This window comes from Mirounga angustirostris, unplaced genomic scaffold (assembly GCF_029215605.1).
Source record: "Mirounga angustirostris isolate CCGP_5_RB_7025 unplaced genomic scaffold, mMirAng1.0.hap1 SCAF_15, whole genome shotgun sequence".
Lineage (NCBI taxonomy): Eukaryota > Metazoa > Chordata > Mammalia > Carnivora > Phocidae > Mirounga > Mirounga angustirostris.
The window spans coordinates 79,593-96,825 of NW_026991723.1; the positions used below are offsets into that span (position 1 = coordinate 79,593).

Consider the following 17,233-nt stretch of genomic DNA (forward strand, 5'->3'; position numbering starts at 1 on the left):
ATAGAATACTTTCATAATTTCTTAAGGAATTGTAGTGAAAACAGAGTATCCCAAGATTTCCCAGCTGTTAGTAACACAGTGCTCCCATGTGAACATGAATGCCAATCTCACAGCTCTGAGCATCCTACCACCACAAACACCCGCTCACATCTGGATTCGATGTAAGCCCGTTGTACTCTAGGGCCTCTCTCAGGTGGTGGTATTTTTCACCGTGATGCTCTCATGCCCTTGAAGCCCTGGATGCAAGGCCAATGGTAGAGGTTCAGCTTCCTTGTTGCCCCACAGCTCTCAGATGAGATGAATGTTCCTCTCTTAATTCAGGTCACAGGGTCATCTGAGCCACAATCTTCCCAAAGCCTGTTGAAACCATATCCGTAACATGGAGCTGTTTTGTTCATTACTTATCCAATTCGAAAAATCCAATTTGTGAGATAATATCAAATTGTGGTAAGGAACTCCGGGGTCATTCTACCCCAGTTTGAGCCCTGGCAGCACCACTCATTATTGGTGGCATGGCTTTAAGTGCCATAACCAATCTATTTCTGCTTTCCTGCATTTTAAGTGCAGACAACGTCCACAGGTTTCTCCTGATGCTCCGACTGTGTATTAGTGGGTTAGTACAGGCTTGACATTCCCCAGTTAACTCTCAGTAAATGTGCTATTATTCTTTCTGTGTGTTGACACTGGCACAAATTGTGAATGAGACACAGACTTGTTCTTAAGATATTTCTAGTTCAGTTCAGCTTATTTGGGTCAGTTGAGTTTATTCCAATTCAACTATTTGTCAATGGATAATTATAAAAAGTATTTTTCTCAAAAAGATGAGAGTCTACAGAGAAATACAGGCTGTTTGGTAAACAAATAGTTGTAATGAGTACAATAAAAAAGAAGTGTGCACAAGGTAAAAGGTAGCAGCCACAGAGAAAGACACCAGGAACTTTAAATTTTATTGTAATGTTAACCTTAAAAATAAAACTGTCAGTTATTTTACCAGCAAAATGGTTTTATTTGGGAATAACAGAATCGCAATTCAGAACATGCAAGCTATAGCAAAACCAAAGGCGAGTCCAACAAACAGAGAACTATGATTTCATGAAGAAGATGGAGGAAGTTGGGAGGGGTTGTTTTGAATGAACATCCACTGAAGAAAAGCAAGAGTTCAAGGTGGTGAGTTTCTCACTGGCTGAGTTGCAGTGATAGTTGATTTCTTGGGGAGATGCAGTCAACATCTTTTTCTTTTGGGGCCTGAAATTGACAATTCTTTCCTGCTGAAGATTCTTCTGCTGGAGCCTGTAATTGACATTTCTTTCTATAATTAATGTTGAATAGTACTGCTCTCCCCTTGGAGCTTCCCCTTCCAGCCTCTCAAGTCTACTTTAGTGAGGTTTCCCTTTATTGATTTCCACAGTAATATGGGCGAGGCTACATTGGTTGACCTGCCCTTCCCAACCACACTCCACAGAAAGCCAGAATGGGATCAAGTCCTAGGAGCATTCTACTGTTCAACCAGAGACAGTGATAAATGGGGACAGAAAGGTGAGCTTTGAGCCAACATTCAGAGTGCTAAAGTCATATCGGTGGAGCTAAGATCAGCTGACCAGGCTGAGGGAAGAAGCAGCACTAAACAAGGAAAGCACCACAGTGCTCAGTGAGTCAACGGCAGGAAGATGAGGGTGTTGGCTATGGCGTCAGATGGAGTTTGGAGTTCTTGAATTTTCTTCCCAGGCAATTGGCTTCAGGGTTCTGATCTTGTTCCTTAAAGGAATGTTAAATAACAAGCAAACAACCTATTCAACACCACACACATTTTTAGGTTATTTAAATTGCCTTATCCTTAGTTTACATATACAAAGAATTTATTTGCCAGGTATTGCAGACAGGCTTTTAACATAGTATTGTCAAACTCTTGGAACCAATTTGACTCGTCTGCTTTATAGAAAATAACCACCCTTTGACCTACTTGCTAAAGCCGGTCCTCATCGTCAAACCAATCAGCCAAATCCAACTCACGTTCTGACAGAAAAATCTTAATTTTTTTGTTTAATTCAAATGAACACGGTATTAAAAGTCTGTGACGGGAGACTTGACAAGAGCCTGTTGCTTAGATAAAACACTCTCTCAGGGGTGAGGCATTCTCAAACTATCCCCTTGTTTAGCCCTCAGAAGTATTTAAATCCATGCTCCACAATCAGATCTGGAATGGGTGAGGGGCTTTGGTGAAGTAGGAGAAAGGTGGCTGTGGAAGCGAAGGTGAGAAAGAAGAACTTGCAAAACAGAGATGCTTTTTAGAGCAGGTTAGCTGTAGAAAAGAGTACACACCTAAGGTGAGAATCTGGAAATTGGTTATCTAAAAGCTATTCATGGCCATGGAACCTCTGGAAGTCTTCCCAAATCCCATGGGGTATACATATCCCTGTTTGAACACCAGTGACCTAAGTTCCCTTAAGTTTGTAGTGTGTGCCTGGATTGAGTGGATTAAAAAGTACACTATCAGAGTAGTCACTGATAGTGCTAGGAAAAATTTCCCCAACTTGGAAATTAAAAAGAGAGATGCCATATCCATCAACATTGTACTAGAAGACAATTGCTCAACAATCCCACCTAAGGGTCAGCTAACTCTCTAGGAAAAGAACTGATTATTTATTTTTAACTATTTATTATTGATTAGGCCCAGACATGTACAGCCCTGTAAAGTTAGAAGTTAGACTATAAGAAACTGATCAGTTGCTTTTTTCTATGGTGGGAAAATTAGATAACCCCAAATATTACAGTTTAATTGCCCTACAGGACATTAACTAAGGCTGCCTCTAATTTAGCAATCATTATTCCTTTTGTTCTCACTCACTTTTGTTCTCACCTACTTTTTCAGATTCTCTTCTGAACTCACTTTGTGTTCCCTTATTAATAAAATAAATGATTTCACTCATATGTGGAATTTAAGAAACAAGACAAACGAGCAAAGGGGGAAAAAAGAGAGAGAGAGTGAAACCAAGAAACAGACTCCCTTAATTATAGAGAACACACTGATGGTTAGCAGAAGGGAAGTGGGGGAGGGATGGGTGAAATAGGTGACGGGGAGTAAGGAGTGCACTTGTGAGGAGCACCGGCTGATGTATGGAAGTGTGGAATCACTATCTTGTACACCTGAAACTAACATAACACTGTATGTTAACTAACTGGAATTAAAATAAATGAAATATTGGCATGTGCTCACTAACCCTTTGGGTGAGAATTATGTTTTTAAACATTTAGACAATTACATGTTGGCAGAGAAATTTACCTTGCATAAAAATAGGATACCTTGAAGAATTTCTAGCAAGGAAATGACCTAAGATGGATTTGTATTGGAAATACCAGTTTTGTTTGAAGAGTGCATACATAGATGGAAGTAAACCCAAAGATAAAGACACTAAATTACTGAGAGATGTTCTCATCTCTCAGTATTATGTGTTATGAACTAGGGCAGTGGCAGTGGGAGTGAGCAGGTGCAGAATGAACTTGAGATATAGAATAAATAGGGCATGATGGTTGCTTGGATGTGTGGGTAGGGAAAGAGAGGTAGGTGAGAAAGGCTGTAAGTAACATTCGATAACTGATTATGAGGGGGTGGCAAGGAAAAGGAGGAGCTGACCTACATCAGCAATAATTCCTGCGTTAGGCATAGAGATTGTATCAGGTGGCAGCAACACACATTTAGCATGTGAAACAGAGAGAAGTAGGGCAAGGAAGAAAGTCCTTAAGTTCCTCGCCTTTTACATAGTTCACACACATTATAGAATAAACTCTTTGTCTCCCTGGCTCACTCAAAATTCCATCCTTCCTTCTGAAATGTTTGCCTGTCCCATCTGATTTTGAATCATCCTAGTATCCACTACAGCCTAACATACACTTTTTTTCAAAAAGGTAAATCACGGGACACCTGGGTGGCTCAGTCAGTTAAGCATCTGCCTTCAGCTCAGGTCATGGTCCCAGGGTCCTGGGATCAAGTCCTGCATCAGGCTCCCTGCTCAGCGGGTAGCCTGCTTCTCCCTCAGCCTGCTGTCCACCCCGCCCCCCCCCCACACCCGCTTGTGCTCTCTCTCTTCTCCCTCTCTCTCTCTGACAAATAAATAAATAAATAAAATCTAAAAAAAAACGTTTAAAAAAAAACAAAAACAAAAGGTAAATCACATTTACCTTTTAACCAAATTTGCTAAATGGAATTACTCTGTAATGCAAGGAATTAGGAAGATTAATTAAGGATAGTTCTCCATGAAAAAAAGGGGGGACCAACTGAAGTGAATCCTTTCAAACAACAGACAGATATAGAAATACAGATATGTGCACACATGAAAGGGCCAAGATACATTGACACCTCAGTAGCAACAAGCACCCCACCACCCAAATCTTGGTTTTTAAGTACCACTCTAATAAAAGGAATCAGAAACAGCTGACTCCAGGGCTGGGCTGAGAAAATACAAGATGAAACTGGGGCATCTCGTAGTGTCGGAAAATAACAAAGTTCTTATTTAAAAAAGTGATTTCTCTAGAGGACATGGGAGAAAACCTGAAAGAGCCCCAGTGGCCAAAGATGAAACAACTTGAACAAAATAAATGTTAGAATTCTAGGTTGAGGTTGACCTTTCCTCTTCTTTCAATACTTTAAAAATATTGCTCCACTGTCTTCTAGCTTGCATTGTTACCAAGAAAAACATGCTCTCGTTCTCATTTTTGCTCTTCTGTATATGATGTGTCTCTTTCTGGGGGCTGCTTTTAAGATTTTCTGTTTATAATTAGTTTTAAACAATTTAATTATGATGTGCTTTGCTGTAGTTTTCTTCATGTTTCTTGTCCTTAGGGATTCTGGAGCTTCTTGGATCTGTGAGTTTATAGACTTCATCAAATTTGTAAAATTTTGGCTATTATTTCTTCAAACACTTTCCGTGCCCCTCGCATTCTCCTCTAGGGCCTTGAACTGTATTTTAAGCTAATGTGTGGATCTGCACACACCGAGGCGCTCCACTTTGTTTCCAGTTTCTGTTTTCAATCTGTGTTATTCTGCGTAGCCTCTATTGCTATTTTCAAGTTCACTACTCTTTTCTGCCAAGTCTAAAATGACATTAATCCCATCCAGGGCAATTTTTATCTTTGACATATTTTTTTTTTAAGATTTTTATTTATTTATTTAACAGAGATAGAGAGAGAACACAAGTAGGCAGAGCGGCAGACAGAGGGAGAGGGAGAAGCAGGCTCTCCGCCGAGCAGCGAGCCCGATGAGGGGCTCGATCCCAGGACCCTGGGATCATGACCTGAGCTGAAGGCAGCCGCTCAACCAACTGAGCCACTCAGGAGCCCCTCATCTTTGACATCTTATTATAAATTACTAACTCCAATGGAAACCACAGCAGGATTTCATTGTATAACCTGAATGGCTGATTCAGTTATTCTTCTTAGAAAATATATGGTATATAGAAGCTATTTCTTCAGAACTGGCATTTTACTAGGCACCTTGCCTTCAAAGACCTCTTCTAGGAGCTGCCTAGAAGAAATACTGCAAGTCTGTGTGTGCAGTTAAAGAAGTACTTTTTTTTTTTTTTAAAGATTTTATTTATTTATTTGAGAGAGAGAGAGAGAGAGAGCACATGGGGGGGAGGGTCAGAGGGAGAAGCAGACTCCCCGCTGAGCTGGGAGCCCGATGCGGAACTCGATCCTGGGACTCCAGGATCATGACCTGAGCCGAAGGCAGTCGCTTAACCAACTGAGCCACCCAGGCGCCCCTAAAGAAGTACTTTTGAGCAGGTGTGCACATATGCGTGTGTGTTAAGGGGAAGGTGATGTGGAGTGAGAAGGTATGCTGGGGTATCAAAGGAATTAAGTCTTGCACCGGTGATGGGATCCTAGTGTGTTTCACTCCTGCACTCCTGAGTACAGTTCCTTTTACTTTTTGTTTTCTTAATGTCTGCCATGGTGTTACACTCATAGAACCTCAGCAATTGCTCTATTTCGCTTTCAAGGCCCATGACCACCAGAAGCACCACTGTCTTTAGTAAGCAATTCCCAGACCCTAGTCTCAGTGAAAATCCCACCATTCTAGGTATTTCACTTGTGCACAGAGGATCTGAGCAACCCGGCTATTCTAAGCACACTGCTCCTATATCCAGTTTTTAAATAAGCCCTTTTGGTTCTGCCTCCAATCTGTATCTTTCCATCCCCACTGCCATCACCCTATTCAAGTCACCACCACAACTTACATGGACCACTGAAGTAGCCTCGTACCTGGTTCTCTTACTTTTGTTCTCACCCTTCTCAAATTCATTCCCTACAAAGCTATGGAATGATTGGGGGGAAGTCTATTTGTTTTATTATTTCCTTTGGGAATATTGATCGACTTCTGCATGTTGATTTTTGTGTCCTGCAACTTCACTGACTGTGTTTATTATTTTTTTAAGATTTTATTTATTTATTTGAGAGAGAGAGTGAGCACAAGTGGGGGAGGGGCAGAGGGAGATGGAGAGGGAGAAGCAGACTCCCCACTGAGCAGGGAGCCCAATGTGGGGCTCAATCCCAGGACCCTGGGATCATGACCTGCGCCAAAGGCAGGCCCTTAACTGACTGAGCCACCCAGGCACTCCGTGTTTATTATTTCTAATAGTTAATTTTGTTGTGTCATTAGGGTTTTCTCTATATAATATCATGTCATCTGCAAAGGTAATTTTACTTCACCTGTCATTTAGATGTCTTTTATTTCTTTTTCTTGTCAAGTTTCTCTGGCTAGGACTTCCAGTATTACATTAAAGAGAGGTGGCTAAAGTGGGCATCCTTGCCTTGTGCCAGATCTTAGATGGGAAGTTTTCATTTTTTCCCCGTTTGTTATGATGTTAAATTAGGGCTTTTCATATATGGTCTTTATTGAGTTAGGCTCCTTCTATGCCTATTTTGTTGAGTTTTAATGATGAAAGATACTGCATTTTGTCAAATGTTTTCTCTGTATCTGTTTAGATGATTATGTGGTGGGCTTTTTTTCTTTCATTTTGTTTATGTGGTGTTATCATATTTATTGTGTACATTGAACCATCCTTGTGTCCCAGGGATAAATTCCATTGGTCATGGTGTATGGTCCTTTTAATGTGCTCTTGAATTCAGTTTGCTAATATTTTACTGAGGAGTTTTGCATCTGTATTCATTAAGAATATTGGCCTGTACTTTAGGTGCTCAGATGCTGGGTGTGTATATTTTTGTAATTGTTGTATCTTACTGTTGAATTGACCATTTCATCATTATGACCTTGTCTTTAAAGACAGGTTTTGACTTAAAGTCTATTTTGTATAATATAATTATACCACCCCTACTTTCCATTGGTTACCGTTTGTATAGAATATTTTCCCCATCTTTTCTTTTTTTCTTTCTCTTTTAAAAAGTTTTGTTTAAAGATTTATTTTTTAAGTAATCTTCACATTCAAGCCCCATGAATTCATAATCCCAACATCAAGAGTTGCACCCTCTTCTGACTGAGCCAACTAGGCGCCCCTCCCATCCTTTCGCTCTTAGCCTATGTGTCTTTAAATCTAAAGGGGGGGTCCCTTGTAGACAGCATACCACTACATCATATTTTTTTAACCATTCAATCACTCTATGCCTTTTGACTGGTGTGCTTAATTCAAGTATATTTAATTATTGATAAATTAAGACTTAATATAGCCCATTTATTTACTTATTAAGATTTTATTTATTTAAGAGAGAGAAGGAGAGAACGAGCGAGAGAGCACAAGCAGGGGGAGCGGCAGAGGGAGAGGAAGAAGCAGGCTCACCACTGATCAGGGAGCCCAATGTGGGGCTCGATCCTAGGACCCTGGGATCATGACTTGAGGCCTAAGGCAGACGCTTAACAACTGAACAACCCTGGACCCCCATCCCTTTTATTTAAAAAAAAAATTTTTTTTTAAAGATTATTTATTTTATAGAGAGAGGGTGAGCGGGAGGGGCAGAGGGACAGGGAGAGAATCCTCAAGCGGACTCCCCGCTGAGCACGGAGCCAGACATGAGACTCAATCCCAGGACCCTGAGATCATGACCTGAGCCAAAATCAAGAGGGCCACTCAACCAACTGAGCCACCCAGGCGCCCCTCTTTTGTTTTGTTTCTCAGTTGTTTTGTCTCTCTCTTCCACTCTTGCTATCTTCCTTTGTTATTTGATGATTTTAGTGATTTTCTTTGATTCTTTTATCTTTTGTGTATTTACTATAGGTTTTTTCTTTGTAGTTAACTGGCGCGAGCCAAGCTACTCATGCTGTTTGATAAAGTCCAAGTATGGGGGACGATCCTGAAAACAGGAGACTCCACAGCTGGCTCCTGCTATTCTCTTTCATTTTGTTTATGGCAATCTTTATAATTGTGGGAATATTTCTGGGCTGGCTCCTGCTATTCTCTTTCATTTTGTTTATGGCAATCTTTATAATTGTAGGAATATTTCTGGGGTTTCATGATAAAATGACTACTCATCTTAGTTACGTCTATCTAAGCAATCATAATGAAACTAATTCCACGAAGATTTAGTTTCTATAGAACAAAATAAGATGGTCACGCTCTGTCTAGCACCTTTCTCTTTGCGTACTGTTTTTTAGTTTTAGCGAAAGCCAATAAGCGGAAATCAATAAAGGTCATGTTAATCATTACAAAGGAAAAATGAAAGAAGGCTATGGCTGTAATCCAGAAAATGATCTAAGATTTGGAAAAACAAAAATATCCTAACATATAAATAAAGTTCCTCCGAGGCTGTCAGGAGGAGATGCTTGCAACCTGATCCTGTGTCTGTGTCTCCTCATTCGCCGACGCCGTCCTTTCCTACGAGAGACCCACCCCGGCTGGAGCTGGACTCTGGCAGTTAACTTGAGGCTTGCATAGAATATCCTGTAGTTATAACCCTCGGTTTTAAATTTCAATTGCATACAAAAACTCTACACTTTTATCCTCCCCCACATACTTTGTGTTCTTGTACTCAGAGTTTACTTCATTTTATATTGTGTATCCATGAACAAATTTTTCTCTTAACCCTTAAGTTAGGGTTAAAAGTAATTTATAAATAACCATTACAGTGTACCATTTGTTGTATATTTACCTTTACCAGTGAGATTTAGGATTTCATGCTCCTGTTGAGCATGTTTTCATTTCAATTTGAAGACTCCTTTAAGCATTTCTTTTTTTTTTTTTTTTAAGATTTTTTTTTTTGACACAGAGAGACAGCCAGAGAGGGAACACAAGCAGGGGTTGCGGGAGAGGGGGAAGCAGGCTTCCCGCAGAGCAGGGAGCCCGATGTGGGGCTCCTTTAAGCATTTCTTGTAAGGCTAGTGGTGATGAACTCCCTCAGTTTTTGTTTGTCTTGGAACATCTTTATCACTCCTTCATTTTCAAAGGAAAATTTTGCTTCATTTCAAAGGTATAGTTATTCTTGGTTGGCAGCTTTTTCTCTTAGTACTTTGAATATATCTTCCCATTCTCTCCTGGCTTGCAAGGTTTGTGCTGAGAAATCCACTGATAATATTAAAGGAGTTCCTTTATATGTGATGAATGGCTTTTCTCTTGTTGTTTTCAAAATACTATTTTTGTTCTTAATTTTTGGCAATATGATTTTATAATGTATCTTGGTCTATTCTTTGGATTTATCCTATTTGGAAACTTTTCAGCCTAATTAATTTGGATGTCTATTTCCCTCCCAAGATTTGGGAACATTTCAGCCATTATTTCTTTAAATACACTTTCTACCCCCTTTTCTCTCTTCTCCTTCTAGGATATATTGCATATCCCATATTCAAACATTTTTATTTTGTTGATGCTTTCCCATTAATATCACAGACTTTCTTCACTAATTTTCATTTTATCCCCTCTGAATGGATACTTTCAAATGACCTTTGAGGGTGCAGATTCTTTCTTCTTGAATGAGTCTGTTGTTGAAGGTCTCTCTTGTGTTTTTCATTTCATTCATTGTTTTCTTCAGCACCAGAATTTTAGTTCTCTTTTATAAATTCTGTCCCTCTGTGGAACTCATTTTACACATGTATTGTTTTCCTGATTTTGTTGTCTGTGTTCTTTTGTATGTTCACTGAACTTCTTTAAAATAATTATTTTTAATTCTTTCCCAGGAAATTCACAGATTTCCACTGGAGACTGTAAATGGAAAAATATTCTTTTTTTGTTGGTGGCTTCTTATGTCTTCATTTTTTTTTAAAAGATTTTCTTTATTAGGGAGAGAGAGAGAAAGCATAAGCAGGGGGCGTGGCAGGCAGAGGGAGAAGCAGACTCCTTGCCACGCAGGGAGCCCAAAGTGGGACTCAATCCCAGGACCCTGAGATCATGACCTGAGCCGAAGGCAGATGCTTAACCGACTGAGCCACCCAGGCATCCCATTTCCTTGATTTTTTTGTGTGCGTGTGTGTTTCTTATAGCCTTACATTGATCACCTTGCATTTGAAGGAGAAGTCCCCTTTCCAGACTTTAGAGACTACCTTTACTGGGCAAAACAACTGAGAAACAAAACAAAAGAGGGGCGCCTGGGTGGCTCAGTCGGTTGAGTGGCCCTCTTGATTTTGGCTCAGGTCATGATCTCAGGGTCCTGGGATTGAGTCTCATGTCTGGCTCCGTGCTCAGCGGGGAGTCCGCTTGAGGATTCTCTCCCTGTCCCTCTGCCCCTCCTGCTCACCCTCTCTCTATAAAATAAATAATCTTTAAAAAAAAATTTTTTTTTAAATAAAAGGGATGGGGGGCCAGGGTTGTTCAGTTGTTAAGCGTCGGCCTTAGGCCTCAAGTCATGATCCCAGGGTCCTAGGATCGGGCCCCACATTGGGCTCCCTGATCAGTGGTGAGCCTGCTTCTTCCTCTCCCTCTGCCGCTCCCCCTGCTTGTGCTCTCTCGCTCGTTCTCTCCTTCTCTCTCTTAAATAAATAAAATCTTAATAAGTAAATAAATGGGCTATATTAAGTCCTAATTTATCAATAATTAAATATACTTGAATTAAGCACACCAGTCAAAAGGCATAGAGTGATTGGGTGTGAGGGTGCTGGGTGAGGTGGGATTTGGCAGCTCCAGCTCTGGGAGAGTGTAGCAGTGTGGACTCTCGGTAGCTCTGTCAGCTGAGGTTAGCATCAGTGAATACTGTAGAGGTTGTTGGCAGTCAAGGCTGCAGATGAACATGGTAGCAGCAAGGACTGGGGGAGTCCTCAGTGACAAAGAATGATTGAATGGTTAAAAAAATATGATGTAGTGGTATGCTGTCTACAAGGGACCCTGAGATAATACCTGGGTGCTGACTTAAGCCCCTAAGTTTGTGGTAATTTGCTTTGTAACAATAGGAAACTAATAAAAAGTGTATAATTCATTGTATTTTTTTAGATTGGGAAATTGGTCTGTTTTCTTTTTCTTATTATAAAAGTATACTATTACATATTCATAGTCCTAAATCAGAAATTTATATGAAAAATATTCTTGATTCTAGAGCCAATCATTATTAAAAAAACACTTTCGTTCTTTTTTTGATTAATGTTTTTAAAAAGATCAGACATTGTTTTGCAATCTTTCTGTGCTACAGTATTGTATGCATCTCTTTCTATATTTCATGTTCATGTATATCTTTAAAAATCAATAAAGAGGGCGCCTGGGTGGCTCAGTCGTTAAGCATCTGCCTTCTGCTCAGGTCATGATCCCAGGGTCCTGGGATCGAGTCCCACATCGGGCTCCCTGCTCGGCGGGAAGCCTGCTACTCCCTCTCCCATTCCCCCTGCTTGTGTTCCTGCTCTCGCTATCTCTCTCTCTGTCAAATAAATAAATAAAATCTTAAAAAAAAAAAATCAATAAAGATAAAAAGGCAGCACTTCCCAAACTGTGTCCTACACATCTACAAGATATTAATCAGTGTTTCAAGAATAAAAATCTTTGAGAAACACTGCTTACTATATTTTCTCTTTGGACAATCAGGATACCCATCAGCATATTAAAACTAGAGGAAATCTGGCAATAAAAAAGAAAATATTTTAAATTTGTTATTATTTAACACACAAAGTTATTTCCTACCAGCTCTTGCATACCTATTAACAGAGGAGCATCTTTTCCTTAACAATATGATTTCAAACAATGGAGATATCTAAACCTTCTTGGATGAAACAAGGTATCACATGTATCTTTCAGTGAGCACCATTACTTTCCTAGAATCTAAGATGTTGAATTAAATTATGTGGACTCCCAAGTCTTTGACCTTGATTAGTACAGAATTAATTAAAAGGTAAGGATAATGGTCTATTTAATTCCTATGGTATAGCTGTCAACATAATGTAATTATACAATTCACCTCTTTATGAGTCTCCAGATCAAGAGACCTGACCTTACAGTATCATCATCAAATGCTATTTATAGTGTTATATTTTTGGCAATGCATTTTAAGTGGGATTTTCATAAACTGGTCTGCGTTTGGAGGATAATCAGGAAAGATGGCAGGTTTATCTTGACATTTTAAACAACTGCAATTAGACATAGAAGGCAGAAGCAGAATCAAAGCACAGCTGAAAGAATCAAGCAGTCTTTAGCTCAAAAAAGAACATAATTCAAAAAAATGACAGCTATCCATAAGTGAACTGGGTGTATTTAACATTACCTCTTCTCTGGCTATATTTAAGTAGAGGTTAGATGACAACCTGCTTGAGATATTGTTGGGAAATTTCCTACTCTCAATTCAATGCTGTTGACTTCTAAAATCCAATCAGTCTCCTATTGTGAACTAAAGGGTCTTCAAGAAAGGCCAAGTAACAGTACAGTCCCTGCATTAAGGGGCAATCCAGGTTGGTTACTTGAGATCAAGAAAAGAACGGTGTTCTTTCAGGAAGAAAAGCCAGTTTTGGAGATCCATGTACTCTGGGAGACAATGTCTGAACAGTAAGTATAAATTAAGCTATAGCTCTGTACACCAAGGGCTATGAACTAAATTGTATCCTTCCCCAAAATTTAGATGTTGAAGCCTTAACCCCCAATGTGATGCTATTTGGAGAGGTAGTTAGGTTTAGATGAGATCATGTAGGCGGGAGTGCTCATGATGGGTTTGTGCCAACAGAGAGCTTGTCCTTGTGAGGACACAGTAAGGTGGCCATCTGTAAGCCAGGAAAAAAAGCTCTCATCAGAACCTGATTACTGGCGCCAAGCTCAGACTTCCAGCCACTGGAACTGTAAGAAATAAATTTCTGTTGTTTAAGCCATCCAGTCTATGGTATTTTGTTACGACAGCCTGCACTAAAACACCAAAGTTATACTAGCTCAAGTCCTGGGAGGGACCTAAGCCAGTGGGTAGACCAAGTCGGAGCACACAAAAATCTTTAGAATTGTGCATGAACTGTTTGGAATGTTAACTTTAAAAATAAAACTGCCAGTTATCTTACCAGCAAAATATCGGAGAACTGCAATCCAGCAAGAAAGCAATGTAGTGTCAAAACCATACACAAGTCCCAAGAACCAAGGAGAGGAAGGTTCTCCTACAGAGGAAGTTGGGAGGGCTGTTACAAGCAAAAAGTCCACTGCAGTAAACCAGGGGTTTGAAGTATAATGGCTTTTCATTGGTTGGGCTGGTGGACGTGGGGAGAGAACCGTTCTTCCTCCTGCTGGAATAATATAGTAGCTAAAGCGCCGTGCACTTACAAGGTGAGTCTCTTCCTGCTGGGCCTGCAGATGACGGGAAGTGAAGGGCATGAGAGCTCGCCCTTCTGATTTACTAATTCTTACAGTAAATCAATGGTTGTAAATCAGTGGTGGACTGATTGGACTTTTTCCATTGTTAGTTAAGTCCATCTGGGTCTCCCTAATAAGGAGAAAGACATAAGGTCTTCAGGTTTTCAAGGTATTCCTCTTCTTTCAAGGAGGCATTGGATGCTCAACCATCTAGCAGAAAAAAATATTCTGACTTTATTTGTACTCCAAATTGGTGCAACAGTCCTACCTGTTTGTGACCTTAGCTTTGTAACTACCAAGTCACTTTCCTTCGAAGCTTGGGTTGGCAACTGCAAAACAGGATGTGGTATCTCACAAGGTCCTTTAGGGCCAGTAACCACGATAGCAGCATTCATGAAGCCCAGATTAGGGTAGTTTGCTTCTGCACATCATCACCATACCCAGAGCAGGCTATTATTCCTACTTCTCACACGAAGCTCCGCTGCTGAGTAATCGGCTCATATCCTTCGGTTTGCCCCAGCGGGCGGCGTCTCAGGAAACAGAACGGCTGGGGAGGTCCTGGGAGATGACGTACTTCCGGCGCGCGGCGGGGGCCTGGCGCCCCGGCGGCTCCGGAGACGCGGAGGCGGGGCCCGAGGTGGGCGGGGCGCTGCTGGAGGCCTCGGGCGCGGGCGGGAGCTTGAGGCGGGAGCTGAGGCGCGGGGCGGGCGGAGCCTCTTGACCGTCCGGGGCAGCCGCGAGAGCCGCGGTCGTTGCGGCGGGTGCGGCCGGTGGCTTCTGCACCTGCGCTCCCTTCTTCGCCTCGTCAGCGACTCCAGCCCCAGCCGCCCTTCCAGCTCTCGGCGTCGCCGCTGGCGCCGCCGCCCGACCCGCAGGCCGCCGCGGGCCGCGGAGCCCATGAGGGCGCGGGCCCCGCCGCCGCGTCAGCGGCGTCGCGGTCGTCCCGGAGCGTCCCGAGCCGGCGCGGGCATGGCCGCGGCATGAGCGCGGAGCCGCCGCCGGAGCCAGAGAACAAGGCGGTGTCGGAGCCCGCGGCGGGAGCCATGCCAGAGAAGCGCCCGGGCGCGCAGGCCGCCGGCTGCGTCTCGGTGAGCGCGGGTGCGGGTCCCGGCCGCGGTGCTGAGCCCGAGGCCGGGGTCGGGGGAGGCTGGGCGGGGCCGGGCCGGCGCCTGCGGCCCCGGGGGTTTGGGGAGACGTGGGGCGTTGGCTCCGGCCCTCGGGAAGCCGGTCCTTTCCGGGGTCAGCCCTTGGATTCCTCCCTGGGCTTTGCTAGCGCCGCTGCTCTCCAGACAGAACTCGAGGGGCTTATTGTTTCAAACAGCGCCAGACACCGGGCCCCGAGGAGAAGTAGTTGAGTTGTTCAAGAATTTCCAGACGTGGGACTGGCGATACCATTTCCGTGGTGCAGTTTCTGGCCGAGCCTGCAGGGATGTGTGGGGGCCTCAACCGGGAAGTTGGCGGTGGAGGCTGGGCAGCACCCCAGCCGCTGCTTCCTTCTCCCGGCGGCCGTGCCGTCGGAGCGCAGGATCTCGGAGCAAGCTGGGGGTGCCAGGGCCCGGCTGCGGAACGCGTATAGGCCGGTCTCGCGCTCCGGTTGTACGCCAGGCTCAGGTGGCTTGCGAAGCCCTGACTTAATTGGCGCGGATTCGGCAGAACAGGCCTTGTCAGTGGCGCTTTGGTTTGTTGTGGTGGAATACTAAGCAGAGAGGGCCAGTCCTTTCTTAAAGAGGGGTTTTTTTGGTCTATTTAGGACAGGAAATACAGAAACGTTACAGTGAGTAGAAACTAACGCAAAGAAAACTAGAAATTTTAGGAAAATTAAGTGTATGCAGTCAGCTTCGCATTTTAGCTTACGTGTCTATATTGCTTTTAAAAAATACTACATGATTATTCCTTGGTGATGTGAGTCCCCATTAGTAGAATTTGGCGGGTGGGTGAAGTAGAAGGAGCAGTAAGTAGAATGGAGCCAGAAGAGCTGGTTTCTAGTCTTGGTTCCCTGAGAACCAAGGAAGGTTCTCCACTGAAGAACCTTCAGGTTCTTGGCTGGGCAAGGTCCGGACACAACCCTGCCACTCAGTGCCTCACCTGTGGCAGGAGAGCTTAGTAATGTGGAAGGACCCTCCTTGCTCAAGTGAGTTCTAATTTTTAAAAAAGCATTAGGAGTTTTTTTTTTTTTTTTAAGATCTTATTTATTCATTTGAGACACACAGAGAGAGCATGAGCAGGGAGAGAGGGAGAGGGAGAAGCAGGCTCCGCGCTGAGCCGGGAGCCCGATGTGGGGCTTGATCCCAGGACTGTGGGGTCATGAGCTGAGCCGAAGGCAGACGCTTAACCATCTGAGCAACCCAGGTGCCCCAGGAATTCCTCATTTCAAAGATAAGATTTCCGTAAAGGGAATTTTATCTTCAGTGGGGAAGATAAGAGTATAAGTTTTTCTCGTTTTGTTTTTGATTATTTAAAAAGTAGACTTGTCATCTTCCTCCTCCTCTAAACTAAACCAAACTGCCAGGTCCTCCTCCTGTCTTTGAATTGATAGACCATAATTACTAACCAGACGCCATACCAGTAACATGAGAGGTAGCCTCCTTCATTCCTTGCCATGCTTACAACATCCAGTACATTCCTAAGTCTAGCTAATTTTACCGGGCAAAGATTTTAGGTTTTTATTCTCTGCATCTCTATGGTTCATTTCCTTAGCATTTTGACTTATCTTTTGGGACCCTTGCTTACTTCACCATTGGTCTGCTGTCCACAATGTTGATCAGTGTGATCTAACATGTAAATATAATTACTGCTGTCCTTAAATTTTTTCATTGGCTCGCCTTGGTTTATAGGATAGAAAAAATAACCTGGCAGGTTGAAGCATTATAGCATAGTGATTAGGTGAGCATGCTCGGAATCCCAGTTCCCACCTTTTATTACCTACATAACTTTGGGCAAGTTACATAATATCTCTGAATTAATAATAGTATTTACCACAGAGGATTGTGAGGGTTACTGCAACCTTGCACCTAGTAAGTTCTCAATAAATATTAGCTGTTATTAGTTCTCAATATTTTTGGCATGAATGATTGGCCAGAGTGTATAGGTGATCCCTGTCAGTTATTCACTAAAAATTAAAGTTGCTAATTTTATGCGCTTAGAACTAGAACTTTTGAGGGATGTTTACCCAAGGAAACTTAGACTCTTTATTCCCTGTTTCCTTCTCCTGTGGACCCTGATGCTAACCTAGTTTGGCACAAGTACAGTCCTGCTCAGTCTTCCCTTGTCTCTGAGGGTCCACGAGTCAGTACTGATAAACTGCTGTGAAACTGACTTGAGTTTTCTGATGCTTGATGTACTTAGTGAGTGACTAGCATGGGCAGGTGGCACAGTTCAGACACTGGTGCTTTTTGGAGTGTGTGGTGGCTGGGAAAGCAAGTGAATGCCTTTAATCATACGGGTTCATGTTGTATGCCGGTACCCCAAAATTATGCGTCTTTCCTGCTTGCACTTTCTGTCTAGTATCACTTCCCAGGAGCTATGTTCTGTAGCCTCTGACTTGATTTCATTTTCAT

The 17,233-nt window shown here is 42.6% G+C and overlaps 1 protein-coding gene and 1 long non-coding RNA gene across 4 annotated transcripts in view; one reads left to right on the plus strand and one right to left on the minus strand.

Annotated features, from left to right (window-relative positions):
* Positions 1-982: 982 nt before the first annotated feature.
* On the minus strand, positions 983-14,320 carry LOC135362744 (uncharacterized). Its single transcript, XR_010407835.1, has 2 exons — positions 13,391-14,320; positions 983-1,755 (listed from the first exon to the last, which is right to left on the minus strand). It is a non-coding gene; the product is annotated as an uncharacterized LOC135362744 (long non-coding RNA).
* Positions 14,321-14,465: 145 nt separating this feature from the next.
* The window catches only part of MFSD14B (major facilitator superfamily domain containing 14B), a 76,317-nt gene continuing 73,549 nt past the window's right edge, over positions 14,466-17,233 (plus strand). Inside the window, exon 1 of one of the 3 annotated variants that reach the window (XM_064579859.1) lies at positions 14,466-14,764. In XM_064579859.1, coding sequence (XP_064435929.1) covers positions 14,657-14,764 — 108 coding nt within the window. In that variant the 5' untranslated portion in view covers positions 14,466-14,656. The remainder of the gene's footprint in view (positions 14,765-17,233) is intronic. The other 2 variants (XM_064579858.1, XM_064579857.1) reach the window with 2 other exon arrangements.